The 17,127-nt window shown below is 39.2% G+C and overlaps 1 protein-coding gene and 1 long non-coding RNA gene across 9 annotated transcripts in view; both read right to left on the bottom strand.

Annotated features, from left to right (window-relative positions):
* LOC311441093 (glypican-5-like) overlaps nt 1-17,127 on the bottom strand; it is a 410,588-nt gene that overhangs the window by 265,883 nt on the left and 127,578 nt on the right. For all 8 annotated transcript variants that reach the window (XM_084528744.1, XM_084528741.1, XM_084528739.1 and 5 more), the window contains one exon: nt 11,756-12,450. In XM_084528744.1, the coding sequence (XP_084384870.1) occupies nt 11,756-12,450 (695 nt within the window). The remainder of the gene's footprint in view (nt 1-11,755; nt 12,451-17,127) is intronic.
* Nucleotides 645-1,965, bottom strand: LOC311441097. The gene is made up of 3 exons (XR_014695798.1): nt 1,807-1,965; nt 896-964; nt 645-771 (listed from the first exon to the last, which is right to left on the bottom strand). It is a non-coding gene; the product is annotated as an uncharacterized lncRNA (long non-coding RNA).

Below are 17,127 nucleotides of genomic sequence, written 5' to 3' on the forward strand. Positions count from 1 at the left end.
CGACTGTTCTGATGGGAAATGCAACTTTTACCCAAGTCAAGTCTGTTTTACCCATGACTGTAACTGTGAAGGGATCTCCCTGCCTCTATCTCAGCCCACGAGCTTTTTCGTCATAATTTCTCCAGTCTGCTGAGAACAGAGTTCCAACTTTCTGTACTGAAAAAATACACGAATCAGTAGATAAAAATTCATCACACTTAAAAAAAAAAAAAAAAAAATCAGTAGATAAAAAATTCACCAAACATTTCATGTCCCTGGTCTAGTGTTATATATACAAGTGTCCCAGCAAGTAAAAAAGATTCTTTTCTTTTGCTTCCACAAAAGGAAACATTACATGTGCTTATTAGAGGGGAAAAAACATGCATTGAAAAAAAAAAAAAAAGGCATTAAAATGATGTAGCAAGTGACAACAAAAGGAGAATCACCGATACTCTCCATATATTGAGTGATTCGAATCCCACCATCTTATTAGTGAAAGTATTGACTAAATCATAAAGAAAACCAAAGACAGAAAGCATGGATATCTTCCTGAAAAGGACTCATGGATTTTCCAATGAGTATGTGCATGTCTTTGACTACTGCTGCATCATGCAGGCAAGCTGAAGCGTCCTTCAGCAGGGGCACATGGATGGAAATGCCCCAGTTCCCTCTTCACTATCCAAACAGCACTCTGCTCCTCCAGTTGTGTTCTCATACATCATACTTTCCTCCTGCCTCCTGCCAGATGAGGTAGCTAGAGTTCAGACTAAGCCATGAGACCAGAGAAAAATTCTGTGAAACAAAATTGTTTTGTGTTGTTGTTGTGGACAAGAAGAATAAAATTCACTTTAAAGTAAAGCTTCATTACAATTAACAGAAGTTATAGAACCATAAAAAAATGACCAGTGACTCTCACCTCACTTCACTATAGAAGAAGGGAGTGTCACGGGGTTCCTGTTTCCAAATGCTGTAAAAACTTCTTTTTCTATTCAAAGGAAAGTACCATTGTTAAATATATACTTTTTTCCCCCCTCCGAAATTTAAACTGCTGAATTCAAAATTAGTGAAAAACTTACAAAACCAATCTTAGAAACAAGAAACGAATCTGTGAACATTTACTGTTTAAATTGACAAGTCTTCTAATGGCAACCAAATAGTTAACGAAAAAAAAAAAAGGAGGGGGGAAAAAAACCTTAAAAGACTCGAGAGAATTAGCTGTTGCTAAAACAATTTTATGGTCCTTTCCACTTCACTGGAGGTAGTTTGTATGGCTGACTGGAATCTATTCAATGCTGTCAAACATCTAACACTCCCATAGCTAGACGCCTTACAATGAATAACAAGCAGTCTAGCTGCCAATATGCTAGAGCTGCATTTTTTACCAGGGACTGGACCCCAACCCAGCAACACTCTAACTTCATCGTTTGCTGCCTTGTTAATTTCTAAGACCAAAAATTAACCACAACAAGCAGAATTGCCAAGATTCCAAAGCACCGCAACTACGAATTCCAGCACATTTAATAAGTAGCAATACAATAAGTCAGGTCCATAAGAAAATCTGAGTATCTGATTTTTCTTTTGTACTTCACATTAATTCTGTAATAGAAAGTAACATTCAATTTCAGTAGATGAATTACACAGTTTATGGAGACTTATGATAGGTGCACAGAATAGAAGGAAGAAAGAAGTAAAAACGGAGAATAAAGTGTTGTTGAAACACTAAGCACATCATCTGTCATCCTGAGTACCATCATTTCCATAACTATTATCCCAAGCAATGATTGTCTTGTTCAGTACTGTGCTTCAAGCAAAATCTTGGACTCTTACCATATTTATGTCCTTCATCCTTCAACTGTAATAGTGGGGAAGTGCTGACACCAACATCATATTCCCAGTAAGATACAGAGTGCTCGGTGAAATTATGGCTGTGTTACCTTGGCAGGTTTATGATTACGGCTTCAGTAGAACTTCCATCCCGTAGCTCATATCCTACCATCAGGCAGACACAAGCACACCTGCCTCTTCATAAAGCAGCAAGTTAAAAGTCAAACAGGACACAGATTTTGTGACCTAGGGCACACTTTTCTGCACTTGCAGCTTCAGGGGTGAAAACGATCATCAGACTGACCATACCTTTTGCATTGGACTTTTTAAAATTATTATTAAAATTACACTTGGCTGTGTAATTCCTCGAAACTAATTCTCTTGGTACCAGAAAGTGCTGAAAAGTATCAGAGCCTCAGTTTGGCAAAAATAATAGTAATAATAATGAAACAAAGCAGCTGTTTTGAGAAACACTGGTTACGTCACACCAAAGCTCAAATTTAGTTCTTCTCACTGAGAATCAATAGTAGAATTAACACGCTCATTCTTATTCAAAAATAGATGCTACATGGACTAGAGTTTTAGAACCAAGTTGATTATCCACACCCTAAAAAAGATACAGCTTCATCTATCTGAAGGAGAGAAGAAAAACAAGTGTATGTGTGTGCAGAGTAATGTGCACACATGGTTGCATACACGCGTGTTATTGATCACAGTGCTTAGCATCAGAGGGGCAAAGCTTCACACTCCTGCAATGGCCACGGGCACTTGCCTCATCAAACATGCACTTTTAAGCATATATTTACAACCAGTATCAATGGCTTAAAGAAATAAAATGTACTTTTCAGAAATGCATTAGGAGTTATTTTTTTAAATTATGTCCCTAAACAAAGATGATAGGCAAAAGGCATAATGAATAATATGTATGTATATACATTCAAATATGTATTTACTACCTTGTTCAGGCCTCTTGCTCTAAAAGCAGGTTACTGTTTCTTGGCTTTACATGTAACCTGTCCTTACTCTCTACATCTGGGCAAATTACTGGCAATACACCATACGTTAAGATACACCCCACAACTTAGATTAAACACCAGACTCCTATAGCATTTTATCTGTTTTGATGATGCATGCATACAAAATTTCCTGAAAACATCCACCTATATTTTAGCTTAATATTTCTGTGACCACAAACCCACACACATAAATACCTGGTGTGTTTCCCACAAGTACTTTGGCAATAAAAGTAGACCAAACAACCATACCATGGCTGTAAATTAAAGAATGGTGCCACGATCCCTCTCAAAGACAGAAGTCTTTGTGAGAAGGCAGCAACCCCAAATCACTATCAGCTGCAAAACACTGACCACAATCATCAATCACATCTGGTTAATCACAGTCAAAGCCATTTTCAAACCAAAAGCTGGTTAAAAGCTACATCCATCAATTCCACTGATAAGAATGTTTCACATAAAACTTTCAGGTTACATGTTTACACAAAAAGTAAGATGTAAGGAATGAAAAGTAGAACTTGAATACTGCTCTGTCAGGCAGAGAAGCACTTTTTATTTTAGTACAGATAATTATTTTAGTACAGATAATTTAGTACAGATAAAAAGGACTTGCCAATAGTGTATCAGCAAGTCAGCTGTCAGTCAGGAGGTAAAGTGCAACCTGTGACTGAACACCTTTGGATATGAGGAGACACCTGCATCCAGTTCAACGAAAATTTTCTGCAAAAGCAAACAAGGCTAAAAAATTATGGAAAACCAAATTGTTGGCTATGTGTTTAGTCAAATAACATGACAACTGGATAACACCCAGTACCCACATGTCTCAGACCAACAGTAATTGTACAGGGGGGTTTATTCCTGCTCTGATTCATCATAGTTTAGACTTTGGAAACACATTTCAATTTAACTTACTTTGTAGGGACGTTTTCTGGGTACATATCAAATTTCAAGCCATTCCATCACTACTGATGAGATGATGCCTTACACCTGGAGATCATGCTACTCCTTGCTAACACCTGCATGGAGGACAACTGTCATTAGCCAACACAGGCTGCAAAGCTCCCTGCATCTTCTTTAAGAGCCATTCAAGACTATGAACTCTAATTCTCCAGAGGACTTTTGTAACAGATGGGAATGAGGCAAATGCATTAAACAATTTAGATGATTATTTCCAGAAATACTTATACAGTACTCAAGTGTCAAAATGCTTTTAAATCAAGCAAATAGCACGGGTCAAAACTTACAAAGCTGACAACAAGAACTAGATGCTTATACTCTGCAAAGTTCTGTGGACTCCAGATACAGAATTCTAGAGCTCATTTTTTAAAAATTCATTCCTGACTGACCATAAGACAAGAGCAATCTTTTGATAAGTACGTAGCTCAAGAGAAACACATCAATATTTTTAAATAGGCAATTCTGTATGTCCTACACTGTTAAAAGCGTTCTTTTACCTTTTGCACAAAAATTGGTAATTACACTACAAGATGCGCCCTCCGTGCAATTCACCAGGTTTCCAAAAGTTCTCCTTCTGTCCCTTCTTCACAAAGGATTTGAATCTGATGTACACTCAGCATAAGTGATTCTGTGTCTTCAAGGTCACATCTGCAAGAAGCACTACCAAATTCGACAGCTTCAAGAGGGCAGCCCTTCAGGCTCCTACAAGATCATCTGCAGACCTCATCATAGCTAAGCATTTCCTCTTTTCTCTTTTCAGAGATTTACTGGTAACAAGTATTTAAGGAAAAGTGAAATGACATTTTACATACCATTTCTAGTGCAAATATTTCACAAGCATAGCTTTCCATGTACATTTTCACAGGTATTTTCAGCATACTAAGGCACTGAATCTACTGCTCTTACCTCTGCTAAGTTTGGTCCTTATGCTTATTGATAGCTGGTGTTGATCATTTGAACTGGAAAACTTGCAGGAAGGAAGCACCTGAGTTCAGCTCTGAGCACTCTCCAAAGTCTCCAGGAGTGTCTTAGGACACTGATCTCTAATCAAGTAGTTCATTACTAGCTGGCAGAAACTGTTGCTGTGAACTTACTCAACACCAAGTTATTTTGTTCATAGTACTGCCATTTCCTTTTCCAATTTGTAAGGTTAGTGTGCATCCATCTCCTGCTGCTTTAAGTTCGGCAGTCTTTTCCCACACTAAGTTTTTATTTTCCTAAAGGTGACCATTTAAACACATCTTGTGTCTTTTGTTTCTCAGGTTTGGTTTTCCTAATTTATTCCTAAAGATTTCAGACCACCTCGATTATTTTTCCTAAGCCTTCCATACACTGATGAATTTCTACCAAAAAAATTGCAGCAACATTTTCATTTTGTTTTCAAATGCTTTTCCCCTGTCAGGAAGTTTTGGCTCAAGCCCACTGCAGTAATGTGGGCATTTCAGGATACAAGTGTGTTCTTTCACAGGCAGATGCCTCTTTCCATCCTTAAACCACACCTAACAAATGTCTTGTTCTTCAGTACCAAAGGTATACGCACACCTTTGTATCTTCCAGTTAGCCAAGAACATGTGCTGAGGTGCATCACATGTGCCTGTAATGGTCACTGACAGCACACCCTCAGATCACTGGAAAACTGGGGTGCTGGATTATAGAACTAATAACTGGAAAAAAATAATAATAATAATAAATAAAAAAAAGCCTGGTTCTACCTCTTAGTATTACTGTCTCCATTTTTTCTAAGATGACACCAATATACAGCTATTTCATAAAAATATTGCAAGATTTAATTATTAGTCACTCTTTCAGTGCTTCTATAAACTTAGCCTTTTCCTTCTTGTTTTTAGACTCCCAAACTGCTCTCTCCAACTCCACAAGCATTCCCACTCTTACCCACTTACAGGTTAAATACCTCAGAGAGCTATAAGCCTGAACTCACCTGCAGAGCAACCACTTTCTTCAGCGCTAAGTACCACATTCTGGTCAACAAGATCAATTTCAAAATCAAAACACTAATAATGATGCAATGTAAACAGTAAGAGAAATCCATTTTGAAGTGGCTTCAGGGAGACAAGTTTAGACAACAGTAGAGAGAGCTGTGCGTGCATTTCGTGACTACATGCTGCCTGCTTTGCAACAGGAGTCAAGTTTTTAAAACCACTGATGAGAGGAGATTGATAGACCAGCCAAGACCAATCATCAACCTGTACTTTCTTTTTCTTTTTTTTTTTTTTTTTTTGGAAGTCTAAACCCACTAAATTCTCATTTGCTGTTTCTCTATGCACAGTGCCTCCCCAGCTCCTAATTACATCCCTAATTGCAAATGACTGAAGAAGAATCAGTTGAGCAGACATGGAAAGCCTAACTCCTTTGTCTTTTTTTCATCACCATCAAGGACAACATTCCTTGCTAGGGATCCTGCTTTCATCACCTTCTCATGCCTTCCTTGCGTTGCTTGAGACACAAAACTTTAAAGAAGCACCACATGAATGATCTGCCACAAAAAGCCAGCAGATTCTCTCTTTCATTACAGCCTTAAACCAATCCCCTCTAAAAAACAATCTGTATTTAGTGGATGTCTTCTCCATATCATCCTTGATGTCTTCAAAGCCTGTGGAAGGACTGCCACTTACTATCCTGGGATTTTAACAAGACTTTCCCCATCACTCATTTTATTCTCCCTAACACTCCTGAAATTTCTAGCATCATGTATCTGAAATACCCCTCGCTTCCTGTGTTTCTCCTGCCTCTGTGCTGCTCCTTTTCCCAAAGTTTATTCTTGTATCATTTTTTTTTTGTCATTTTCATTACATTAATTAGTAAGCTAGCTTCCAAGAACTTGATTGGCTCAGGGCATAGATCTTTCTTCTTTCTCCTAATTCCTGATCTCTGATGATATCTATCAATCAAGGCCTTTATTAGCTTTTGCTTTTATTATTCCTATAATCCAAAAACCGTGTGGTGGCATTGTATAAACAGACATTCTGAAAATATTAAATCTGTGGCTTTTTATATTCCCTTTATTTGAAACATTTTCAGCTATTATAACATCAGTAAGAAGATGAGTACTTTATGTTGGACAAACACACAGAAAGAAGACCAAGTTTCAGGACAATATGCATCTTCCTACCTTCCAAATGTTTCTGCTACCACACAACACTTTGCATTTTCCACCATGTAGGCAGGCTTCCCAACGAGCCACATGCAGAGTATAAGGCATGGCCATACCTGGGAAATGTGCTAAGAACAGGTAATTATGTGTTCAAGCGCTATTGAGCTGAAGTGGAATTCAAACCATAAAATGCTTTTTCTTTGACAATATAGCCTCCACCTTGCCATTTATAAATGGAGCACTGACACACAGCATCTTCAGCTGTACAGTATTTTTCTGTTCTGAAGAAGTATAGAGTGACAAATTATGGGATGGCTTGGATTGGAAGGGCCTCAAAGACCACCTGGCTCCAACCCTCTGTCAGACTGCAGCTGACAGAGTCCTCGCCAGCTGCCCAGCCAGCACTGGGCGTATCTGCAGAGCAAGCAGCAAATCACCATTTCCAGAAGCTGCGAGGGGACCTGGGCCCACAGAGCTTTCCAACACAGGCAAAAGTGCATCTTCTATGCTCAAATGCTCTAGTAAACGGAAGAAGCAACCTTTTACTATTGGACCTCAGAACACAGGGACATTCTGATGTTGGACCTCTGACCTTGGGAAGCCATGTATTCTATCGCACGGAGGAGAACCAAATCTCTTTGTAACCACGGACTGCCAAAAGATAACACAGAATCTGTACCTGAGCAGGACGCTGATTCCACAGCACCTGCCTATACAGCACGACACCATCCCACAGACCATCTCTGCCCTTCAGATCCACACCAATAAAAAGTCAGCAGCACCACATCTGCAAGACCACCAAGCTCCAGGCAAAGCCAAAACTGCAATACCAGGATCTGCTCAGTATCAGCAGAGGTGCAGATTTGTAGTTAGCTTGGCCAGACAGATTCTACTTCTGATCCAACAGAAATCTTCCCTGCCTCATATGTTCTTCTGTTCCTATTACCTATCTCCATGAATGCCCCCCAGCTTGCTGTAGGAGCACTGCAAGCCCACCTCAGTGCCTTGCAAGCACCAGGCACGCTGCCTTGTGGGGCTCGGACTGGGGAGCACCAACAGCGGCTGGTGAGCAACAGGGGACTCCCCCTGGCAAAGTGCAAGAGCATCCTTCACAAAAAAGTGGTTTAAATGAGATACTTCAGGTTAAGCACATGATCTAGTGCTCTGATGAACAGGGAGCGACCTGTGCATTTTTTAAATGTTTATTTTTACTACTTTCATAATCATAACCTTTATATTTTAAGGACTACAAAATTTTACTAAGAGAGAGGGGGAATTTGGCTTGTAATGAATAACCAAGCGAGTAAATTTCCCCCAAGTGCTAGAGACCAGCATGCATTTAACTGCCTCCCCTCCTTGCATTTTACTTCAAGGTATTTTATTTCCACTTAGAATAAAAATAAGAAAACAGGAATAATGCACAAATAAAGCATTTGGTTATAGAATAATATGGCAGACTGAATACATGAGAAAACAACACCTGCCTTTAAAACACAGAAAGGTGCAAACAAAGTACGGAGAAAGACTCAAAAATGATAAGGAAGGGGGAACAAACCTGGTCTCTGTATCTGGCACCAAGAAGCAGTCAGGGCTCCTACCAATATGAAAGACAATTAGATTCCAGCAGACAAACCAGAAAGTAATGATTATGATTGCTGATGCTGCAGACCGTGGCTGGCCCACATTAGGTTAAGTAAACTGGATGCAAGCCAGCATCCCTGAACGGCACGGCACAATCCGCAGCAATCTGAGCAGAGATTATCGATATCTTAAAGGTGACCTTTCACACACGCTATCCCAGCAAATCAGGCAATTCTCGTGGCTCTAATGGAGGAGATCAGCAGAGACCAGTCTCTTGAAGCCATGCACTCTTCATATAAATAGGATTTATTTTTTTAATTTTATAATAATTGACTGCACCTCATTTGAGCAAAGTACACTATGCACTTTATTGGTTTATTTCAATCCTTCCCCCTGTTTTAAAGAAAACAATCTAACTTTTCATTATTCATTATCATCCAGGCAGACAGCAAGCTAGAAAAAAACAACGCTAATTTATTTAGCCATATTGCCTATTAAAAAAATGTAAAATGTCTCCTAAAAGGGCAGGTGCATTAATTAAGGCTGCCTCAGGATAAATGAAAATTACTAGGAGTGCTCTGCTTTCCTGAATGAGTTTTACATAGATTATTTATAATTGAATGAAACCAATTACAGCATTTGTAACGGAAACTATACATACGTTAAACATTTCCATTTTTGCAGAAGCTGAACTGCATGCACAGGAAAAGATATTTATTTTGTTACAAAGGGAAAAGAAAAAAAAGTTATTTTTTCTGAAAAAGTAAGTTTTATACAAGTAAAACTATATACTAAAGTACATAAATCCTGGGTACAAAACTGAGCAAGAGCAGCCCAAAAGGGTACAAGTGTAATTGAGAATCAAGGCCCGGATTCCAGGAAGCCATCTCAGACGGAAATCCTGAAGCTGTAGATTCAACTCCTTTCCATTTCTTTAGAGAAGGAAATACAGCATAATTAGGTTCAATTTTCTAAGTAATGGTTAGCCTCTGCAACTAATCAGGAAAGTTCTAAATCAATATCAGACTAAACGCTTGCTCAAATAACGGAACATGCTCTGTCTTCAAAATATAATCCTACCTGCAGAAATCTGACATCTGAAAAAGTTACGGACCGAGGATAACAAACTGGCTTATAGTTTTCATTTTCAAACAGAAAACGTCCTTTGCTATCCTCCAGAGCAGTGTCTCAAACAACACCCAACTTTTTCTTTTTCTTTTTTTTTTTTTTTTGTGCACAGATTTCAGTAGTGGGAGAAAACAAAGAACTTTGGGGAAAAAAAACAAACAACAGTTTCAAACACAACAGCTCCCTCTGAATTCATTCTTAACAGAAGAAAGAAAATGTTTAAAGTTAGTGCAAGGGAAGTGAGATAGACCCAGGTAAAGTGATTTGAATAGCAATTATCTTTAATGGTCAAAGATCCCTCAGAGGTAATTCTGCTTCAAAATCAGCTAGAAGCAATGCCCTCATTAACTTCATCTGTAATTATCTGATATTCACCTGGATTACACATTCTACTCCATCAGCAAAATAAATACGACTATATTAAGAGGCTTATAAATGCAGTGCAGAATTACATTTTAGTGTTTTGTAGCATACACTGCCTAAGTTGCATACACTGCAGGAAATACCTGTCAGACCATTTTGGCTGTAAGTAACCAGGAACCTTCAGTTTATTCCTAATTATTTCTGTGTAATCAATAATGAAATAGTGTGACAATTTAAAGAGGCACCTACCTATAGTCAGATAAAACTAATAGGTAATAATTAAGAATACATTTTCATTTCCTCTGTAGACACACATATAAATAACCTGATAGTGAAAATTAGAGCAGATGTGAGAGTACTGTTTATTACACATCCTACGCCCAGCACTGCTTTATAGTATGTTTTATGATGCTACCAACTACACATTAGCACAAGCAAGATCTGGCCTACAATGCACATAGGCTCGAACGCCAATTGTGCAGTAGCCAAAAAATTGAACATTTTTCTTAATATTTCATGTTTATCTTCAGATACCAAACTAGCAGATACAGGGGTCATGGATGAAAAGGAAAAGGAGAACATCAGGCAACATGGGCTAAGGTAACTCCAAATACACAGTGATAATCCTATCAGATTACTAAAAGTGTGTGTGTGGGGGGGATTATTTGTTTAGATAAACCATGATTTTTTTTTATGTTCTGTCAGTATCTGCCTCTGTCAGCTCTCCTAAATTGAAGAAAGATGTGACGTTAGGTTACGTGGAAGCTTACAAACATGCAGGCATTTTCTCCTGGTAAACTATGTTCTTAGTTTAAAAACACCCTCTGTAGTATCTTATTATATATATTTTTTCTCCTCTTACATAATATGATGGCCAGAGTTCAACACAGGAATTAACTTTATAGATCTCTGCATTCCCTTCTCATTTATTCTCTGCAAGAATTCCTTCCCTGAGAAAGGTGAATCTATCTGCATCTCTTTTTTCAGATTAGTTTTTCTCCTGCTTAAGGCCACACTATTTTTTGCACTGACAGTCCTGTGGAACTTCATAGAGATTATGCCAGCAGCACCATTACTCATTTCAGTAGTTTCTGGTCTAATCTTCAACACCTTGAGAGAACACCTGTCAGTCACATGCTACTGTTATTTATGAGACCAACCACGTACAAAAGATAGAACCATTTAAATGTATTTTGTTCCTCTGCTTGTGTAAATGCTGTCAAAGAATTAATTTTTTCAGTGCTCTTTTTTCAACGTTCTTTGGAGGAGTGTACTCTCTATAGAACTCTACTACCTTCCTGATGTCTCGATGGTCAGCACAAAAACAAAGCAACTGTAAAATTATGGAAATATTAATTTCTTTGCATTTAATTAGAAAAACACACTTTTAAGCCCTTACACTGTTCCTTATGGAAAGTCCCCACACATTACAAATATTCACATGCCAGGGGAACACTGCTCCTGGAGTTCCAGGATCAGATGCTTTAGAGCATGAAAATATGCTGTTGATATCAAGTATAATATACTCCCCTTGTTTGTTTAGAAAATTCTGCAGACAAGCCAGAGCGATTTGCTTTACCGAGCTACTTCTCAAGGAACAAACATTTTCCCCACTTTCATTTCAGTGCAGACTGTTGAACCCCATCATAATTATCAGCAATATTTTCACTAACTATTAAAAAAGATCTGGATGAAAAAATAAAAATTGATCCAAAGACAACATCAAGTTGTTCAAATATTTACTCATCCAATAATGAAACTTATAGATGTGAGTAGGGAATAATTAGAGAGCACTTACCGTAGCAGAGAGCTGTGGTCCATTCAGCTGTGCATGCAGGATGGCTTCATTGATGGAGTTCCGGATTCCTGTCAGTGCGATTTCCAGGTCATGCGAGGCAGCCATCTCGTTTGTCAGATACTCCAGCGTGGAGATATACTCCCTCCATTGGGCATCCAGTTCTGACACACTGGCCAAGCAGCCCCTCATTACATTGAGGCAATATCCGACGCAGGGTCTGATTAGTGTCAGGCCCTGGCAATGAGGGCAGTACTGCATCTTCACCAGAGCTCTGCTGCATTCCTTGCTGAGAACTGCATGTTCAGTAGTATTTATTACTTCGATGCCCAGGCTGAGGGCCTGGCTGAGCATCCTGCTTGCCCAAAGAGATTTTGACAGCTCTGTAACCATGTTTTTAGAATAGCGTCCAAAAGGATTTATGTCTTGCCTCGTAAGTCTTAGACACTCTGTATAGTCCTCTGATAAATCTGTAATTCCTGGGTTTATTAGCCGACTATACACAAGAGGAAAGAGACTGTCAAAGAACCGTAATACAGCACCTTCCACTGTAGTCTCTGCGCCCAGGATGTAGAGAGAGATGTCTCTAAAAAGCTTTTTAACAGGCTCCGCTGCTTCTTTTGCCATAGGTCTGTAAGCTGTCTCGAACAGGGAACTTGTGCGGTTTTCAGCTAAGCGAAGCAAGGACTCAAAGGCCTCTAAAAAAGGGCAGGGGAGAGAGAAAGAAAGATGTCTGATGTTAATAGCCAGCAGCTACATCTCAGGCACATAACTTTACTGTCCTGAATAGGAACACCAAGAGTTACATGAAATCTGCAATACGAATACACTAGTAGTTAATACTGCTTTCATCGGTAATATGATTAAAAAGACTGGTAAATATTACATGTGCATAATAAAAGCAACTCATAATACACAAGCAATTTCTTAAAATTCTTACTGTATTCTGGCTGGCTAGACCCTGACCCAAACTCTAGCGGCCAGTGATTATTATCTGCCTGGGCTTCCACAGACAGATCTGTCTAGATAGCTTTCGTAACTGCCTCTGCATTTGGACAGCCCAAGCAGACACGTTACCAAAACATCCCTACATCAACAACAGATGTTGCTGACCTAGCACACAGGGAGGGGTACAACATTTTTCATGCCTTGTGTATGTTGCTATAAAACTGCAGAATACTCAAATAGGCAGAAGTTCCAGGCAGTCTGGAACTGTTAGACAGGAGTAACTGGTACCAGGAGAGGGTCTGTGATACACCCATCACAGCACTACTGCTGCACTGGACTGCATGAATAGTGGTAGAATATCCACATTTAATAAAACACATAGTGAAAATTCAAACTTCTTGTAAAGCTGTAATAAAGATGCAGTGAGTCTGAAGAAGTCAAAGAATAACACATACATCTCATCAGTGCACAGAAATGACGATCCTCACTCATTAGTTGTACTTCTCAACTACAACTGTTTGAAATGATTTAATAACTTTTTAATAGTTTCATGAAAGCAACATCTTGATAACATTCACAGCTTAAGTATTATGAGCTTTTCATCCCAGATGATCTACTGCTACAAAATACTACATCAACAATGGGAAAAAGAGCGAAGGCCCTACAGTCTTGTTGAGGCTTGTATAATACATACTTGTACACATTTGGACAGCTGACGTGCAGAGTCAATGTGGGCCAGAATGAAAGGCTAGACAAAGCTGACATACAAAAAGCAACTTTCAGATAAAGCTGCTGGGCAGCAGCTCAATGAAAACTTAAGATAAGTGAATGCAAACAGAAGCTGAAGTCTTTGTTTCACAGAGCTGCAAGTGGATGCACTTCCCACAAAGAACAACTCAGGGATGAAGGAAAGATGCCACTGGAAGAAATTCTCTGTTAACATTGGCTAGGTCTGGGCTCCAGCCAGTAGTCGGGCAGGACTCAACATCAAGCCCTCTATGAACTAAGAATGAAATGAAATTATAAGTGAAATACTGTTTTCCTGAACTTGACTACACCACTTTCAAGTGACAAAAAAATAAAATTTAAAAAGTGCAATTGTTAATGTATTTCGAATTGTGAAAGGTAAATGTTATCTGTCCAAAACACTGCGGGAGGTGCTAGAACTTCTAGACAGAGGCAAGGAAGGAATCAATTCCCAAGATTATTTTAAGGACGCAGAAGGCAGTAATCCGAACCATTCCGACTGCTTTCTTTGGAAGCTGTACAACAAAAAGCCTCTGACATAAATCATTTTTGCACTTCTCTGGATGGTGAGTAGTTCCAGTCGGGGCTGGAAGCCTATCACTTTATACCTCCCGAGGACTGGCCAGATAATGAGTTTTCAGTCTAATCCTACTCTGCATTCATCTGAACATCACCACGTGATTCAGCGCCACGTAATACAAACTGATTTCACCCAAAGATCAGCTGGGCAAAGGAGCAGGCACAATCCTGTAAATCAAGATTAGCATGCACTGGCAAAGTTTAGTAGAAAAGCCTGCTCAGTGCCTTCCTCTATTACATCTCTCTGGGCAACTAACTTGCTTGTTATCAGGAGCATTACCATCCCTTCACCAAAATGGGTGATTTAACCAGACAGGTAATACACAATACTTCATCATACATTAAATCCTCAGTGTTTTACACACACATGCACACACCCCTCCCATGAGCTGCTTCCTTCTGCCTGAGAACCACTTCTGCGTTCTCACCGGTATTACAACTAGTGCTCTGGAAGAGCATATAAAATCCTAGAATTTAAAAAAATCAGGTACCTTTCAATTTAAAAACAAGAAAGTTCATTCTCAGGCAGAGAAACACCTTGCCAAGTTTCAGAATGAAACAGATTTTTACAGCTATGTTAAAAATTCCAATTGGATTCGTGATGGAAACACCGACACAACCCGAACCACAGCACAGTCAGCTGTGTGCTGCTGCACTCTCAGCATTTTTTTCTTTGCCAAATCACTTGGTTATTTTTATTTATGGGGGAAATCTAACTACTATTTTTAATCACACTGAAAAGGCAATGGGGATATTAAAAACATGAAAACAGTGCCCTAGGGGTTTCCTCCTTCGCTTGTACCTTTTCTCTTACAGATGTGCAGTTTACATTACATAATGGAAGCAGGGACTCTCTTCAACAATGCCAGTACGTTCTGACACTCTTGCCCCTTCCCGTCCACTTCTGTCAAGTCTGAACTGCAACCATCCATCTCCTTATCTGAACAAGACTAAGTGAAATGCATTTACGAATTTGCAAGGATCTTCAATTTCCTGAGAATTAACAGCCCCCAGTGAAAGATGAGAGCAAAACAGTCAGCAATGATGTACATCCCAAGGAAACAGATTTCAGGAGCCTCCTGGGATACTAAGTTGTAGACACTTACGAAACCACATAGCTTTATCTCCAAATCTCTCTTGACTGTCAAAATTGTGTGTTCAATTAAACAGAACAGCGTTAGTCTGACACAAGTATGAAATTAAAATATTTCAGAGTGTCATTTATTTTTCATTGCATAACAGAACTGTGATTGTAGATAACTTAATTCCTCCTGCAAACAGAGCCAAAACATCAGGCATATGGTACAGAAATCATCTCTGCTGATTGTAGATGTGGTGTAAACATCTGTACTGTGTCACTTACTTCCTTATCACCATTGGTCAGACACAAAAATAGACTTGTGCTTGCAGGCACTCTAAGCAATCTTTGAGAAGGAAATCTGTAGGTCTTTTTTTCTTGTTATAAGGCATTAAGAGATGTTTGAGAATCAAATTACTGGATCAGCTGCATGTTCTTAGATAGAAATAACATGACTTCATGCAGTTGAAGTTGGTTTACATTCTGATCGTGCAGAGAAAGCAACCTTAGCATCTTGTTTTAAAAGTGATTAATTAAGTACTTTTAATGCACTTCTATCGTCCTTTGTACAGTTTCTAGATCCCAAAAGTTACCACTGTCTCCAAAATAGGACGTTGATCTATGCTGTCAAATACAGCAAGCCTCGAACTCACAAAAAGCTGAATCTTAAGCCTAAGCACACTCCAAGGAGAGAAATATTTGATCGTCTTTCACAGCCTTTCATCTCAACCCTCCACCAAGAGCAAGGGACCATAACATTGATTATGAGCAGAAATAAGTTGCAAGCAAAATTCTCCAGAATTTGAGGAAGACATGATATATAGTTTGCCTTCATTTAGTATTAAAGTAAGTAAGAAGAGAATCACATTTGTTCTCATGTTCTTTGAGAGCAGCTTTTTGATTTCAGACTACAGGGAGACAAACAACAGCCAGCTTTGGATTTGGAACTAACACACCAGTAGCTCATTAATGAAATCAGGCAACATCAGCTTCCAGGCGGAGAACTTTGTTCAGATTGTTTATCATGCACCCACAAAATAACTGACACAACCACTGAAGAGTCTGTGACAGTCCAACACAACTGACCAAATAGAGCTCACCTCTGGAAACTTCACATCTGAACAGCTGGTGTTTGAAAATCAGCTGCTGGAGACAAGCCCAGTTACGACAAGACACCACGGTGGCGTTGCTGCACAGAGGCTGCCAGGCCAAGCAGCTAAACAGTTTGCATTCTGGGCTTCCAGTCTGGTTCCTACTATTCACATACACCGAAAAATTTATTATGCTCAGTGTAACACACAAACATTGCTTCGCACGTATGGTATCCATGCTTACTCACCACAAGCACGGCATAGTTTGGTTTTGAGTGACAGCTCCCTGCCAACCCATACATATTCTACGATTCTGACAGGAATGCATCCACCCTGATGCAGAGGATGCTTTACTTCTCTTAAACCAGCCACCAGCTACATTTCATGTACCTAATGAAAAAAAAAAAATCACAATTGAGGCCTGACTTATCTCGTACTAGCTTCCTGCATCGGTGTTACACCACTGACTTCAATAGGATTTAATCCCAGTTCAGCCCATTGTAATGTCAGAAGAAGCTGCATAATTCAAGTGCTTTTGCTAAAGAAACCTGCAAACAGGGTGAAGAGGGAAAAACAGATTCAGGAGGCTTGTATCAGTCTGTCTGAAACTGCTGTGCCAGCATTTCCCAAAGATTTCCTCTAGTCTTCCACCACCTGAAGTTTTGTTTGGGGGAAAAAAAAAAAAAAAAAGACTTTAAACGATAGTATAGATTAAAGAAACTCCTCCGACAATCCGACAAGAGTTTTCCAAGAAAATCTGGATTCAAGTATGACAGCCGTGCACAGAGTTTCCTTCTCTCTGTTCTTCCAGACTTTCACATAATATTGAAATCGTTCTGTAAGCAACTGGGTTGAGATGGCAGCATCAGGAGCAGGCTAAGCACCTTACAGCTCACTGGATTATGAATCAACCCAAATGCAATGTTCCTTTC

Source organism: Aythya ferina (assembly GCF_964211825.1).
Source record: "Aythya ferina genome assembly, chromosome: 9".
NCBI lineage: Eukaryota > Metazoa > Chordata > Aves > Anseriformes > Anatidae > Aythya > Aythya ferina.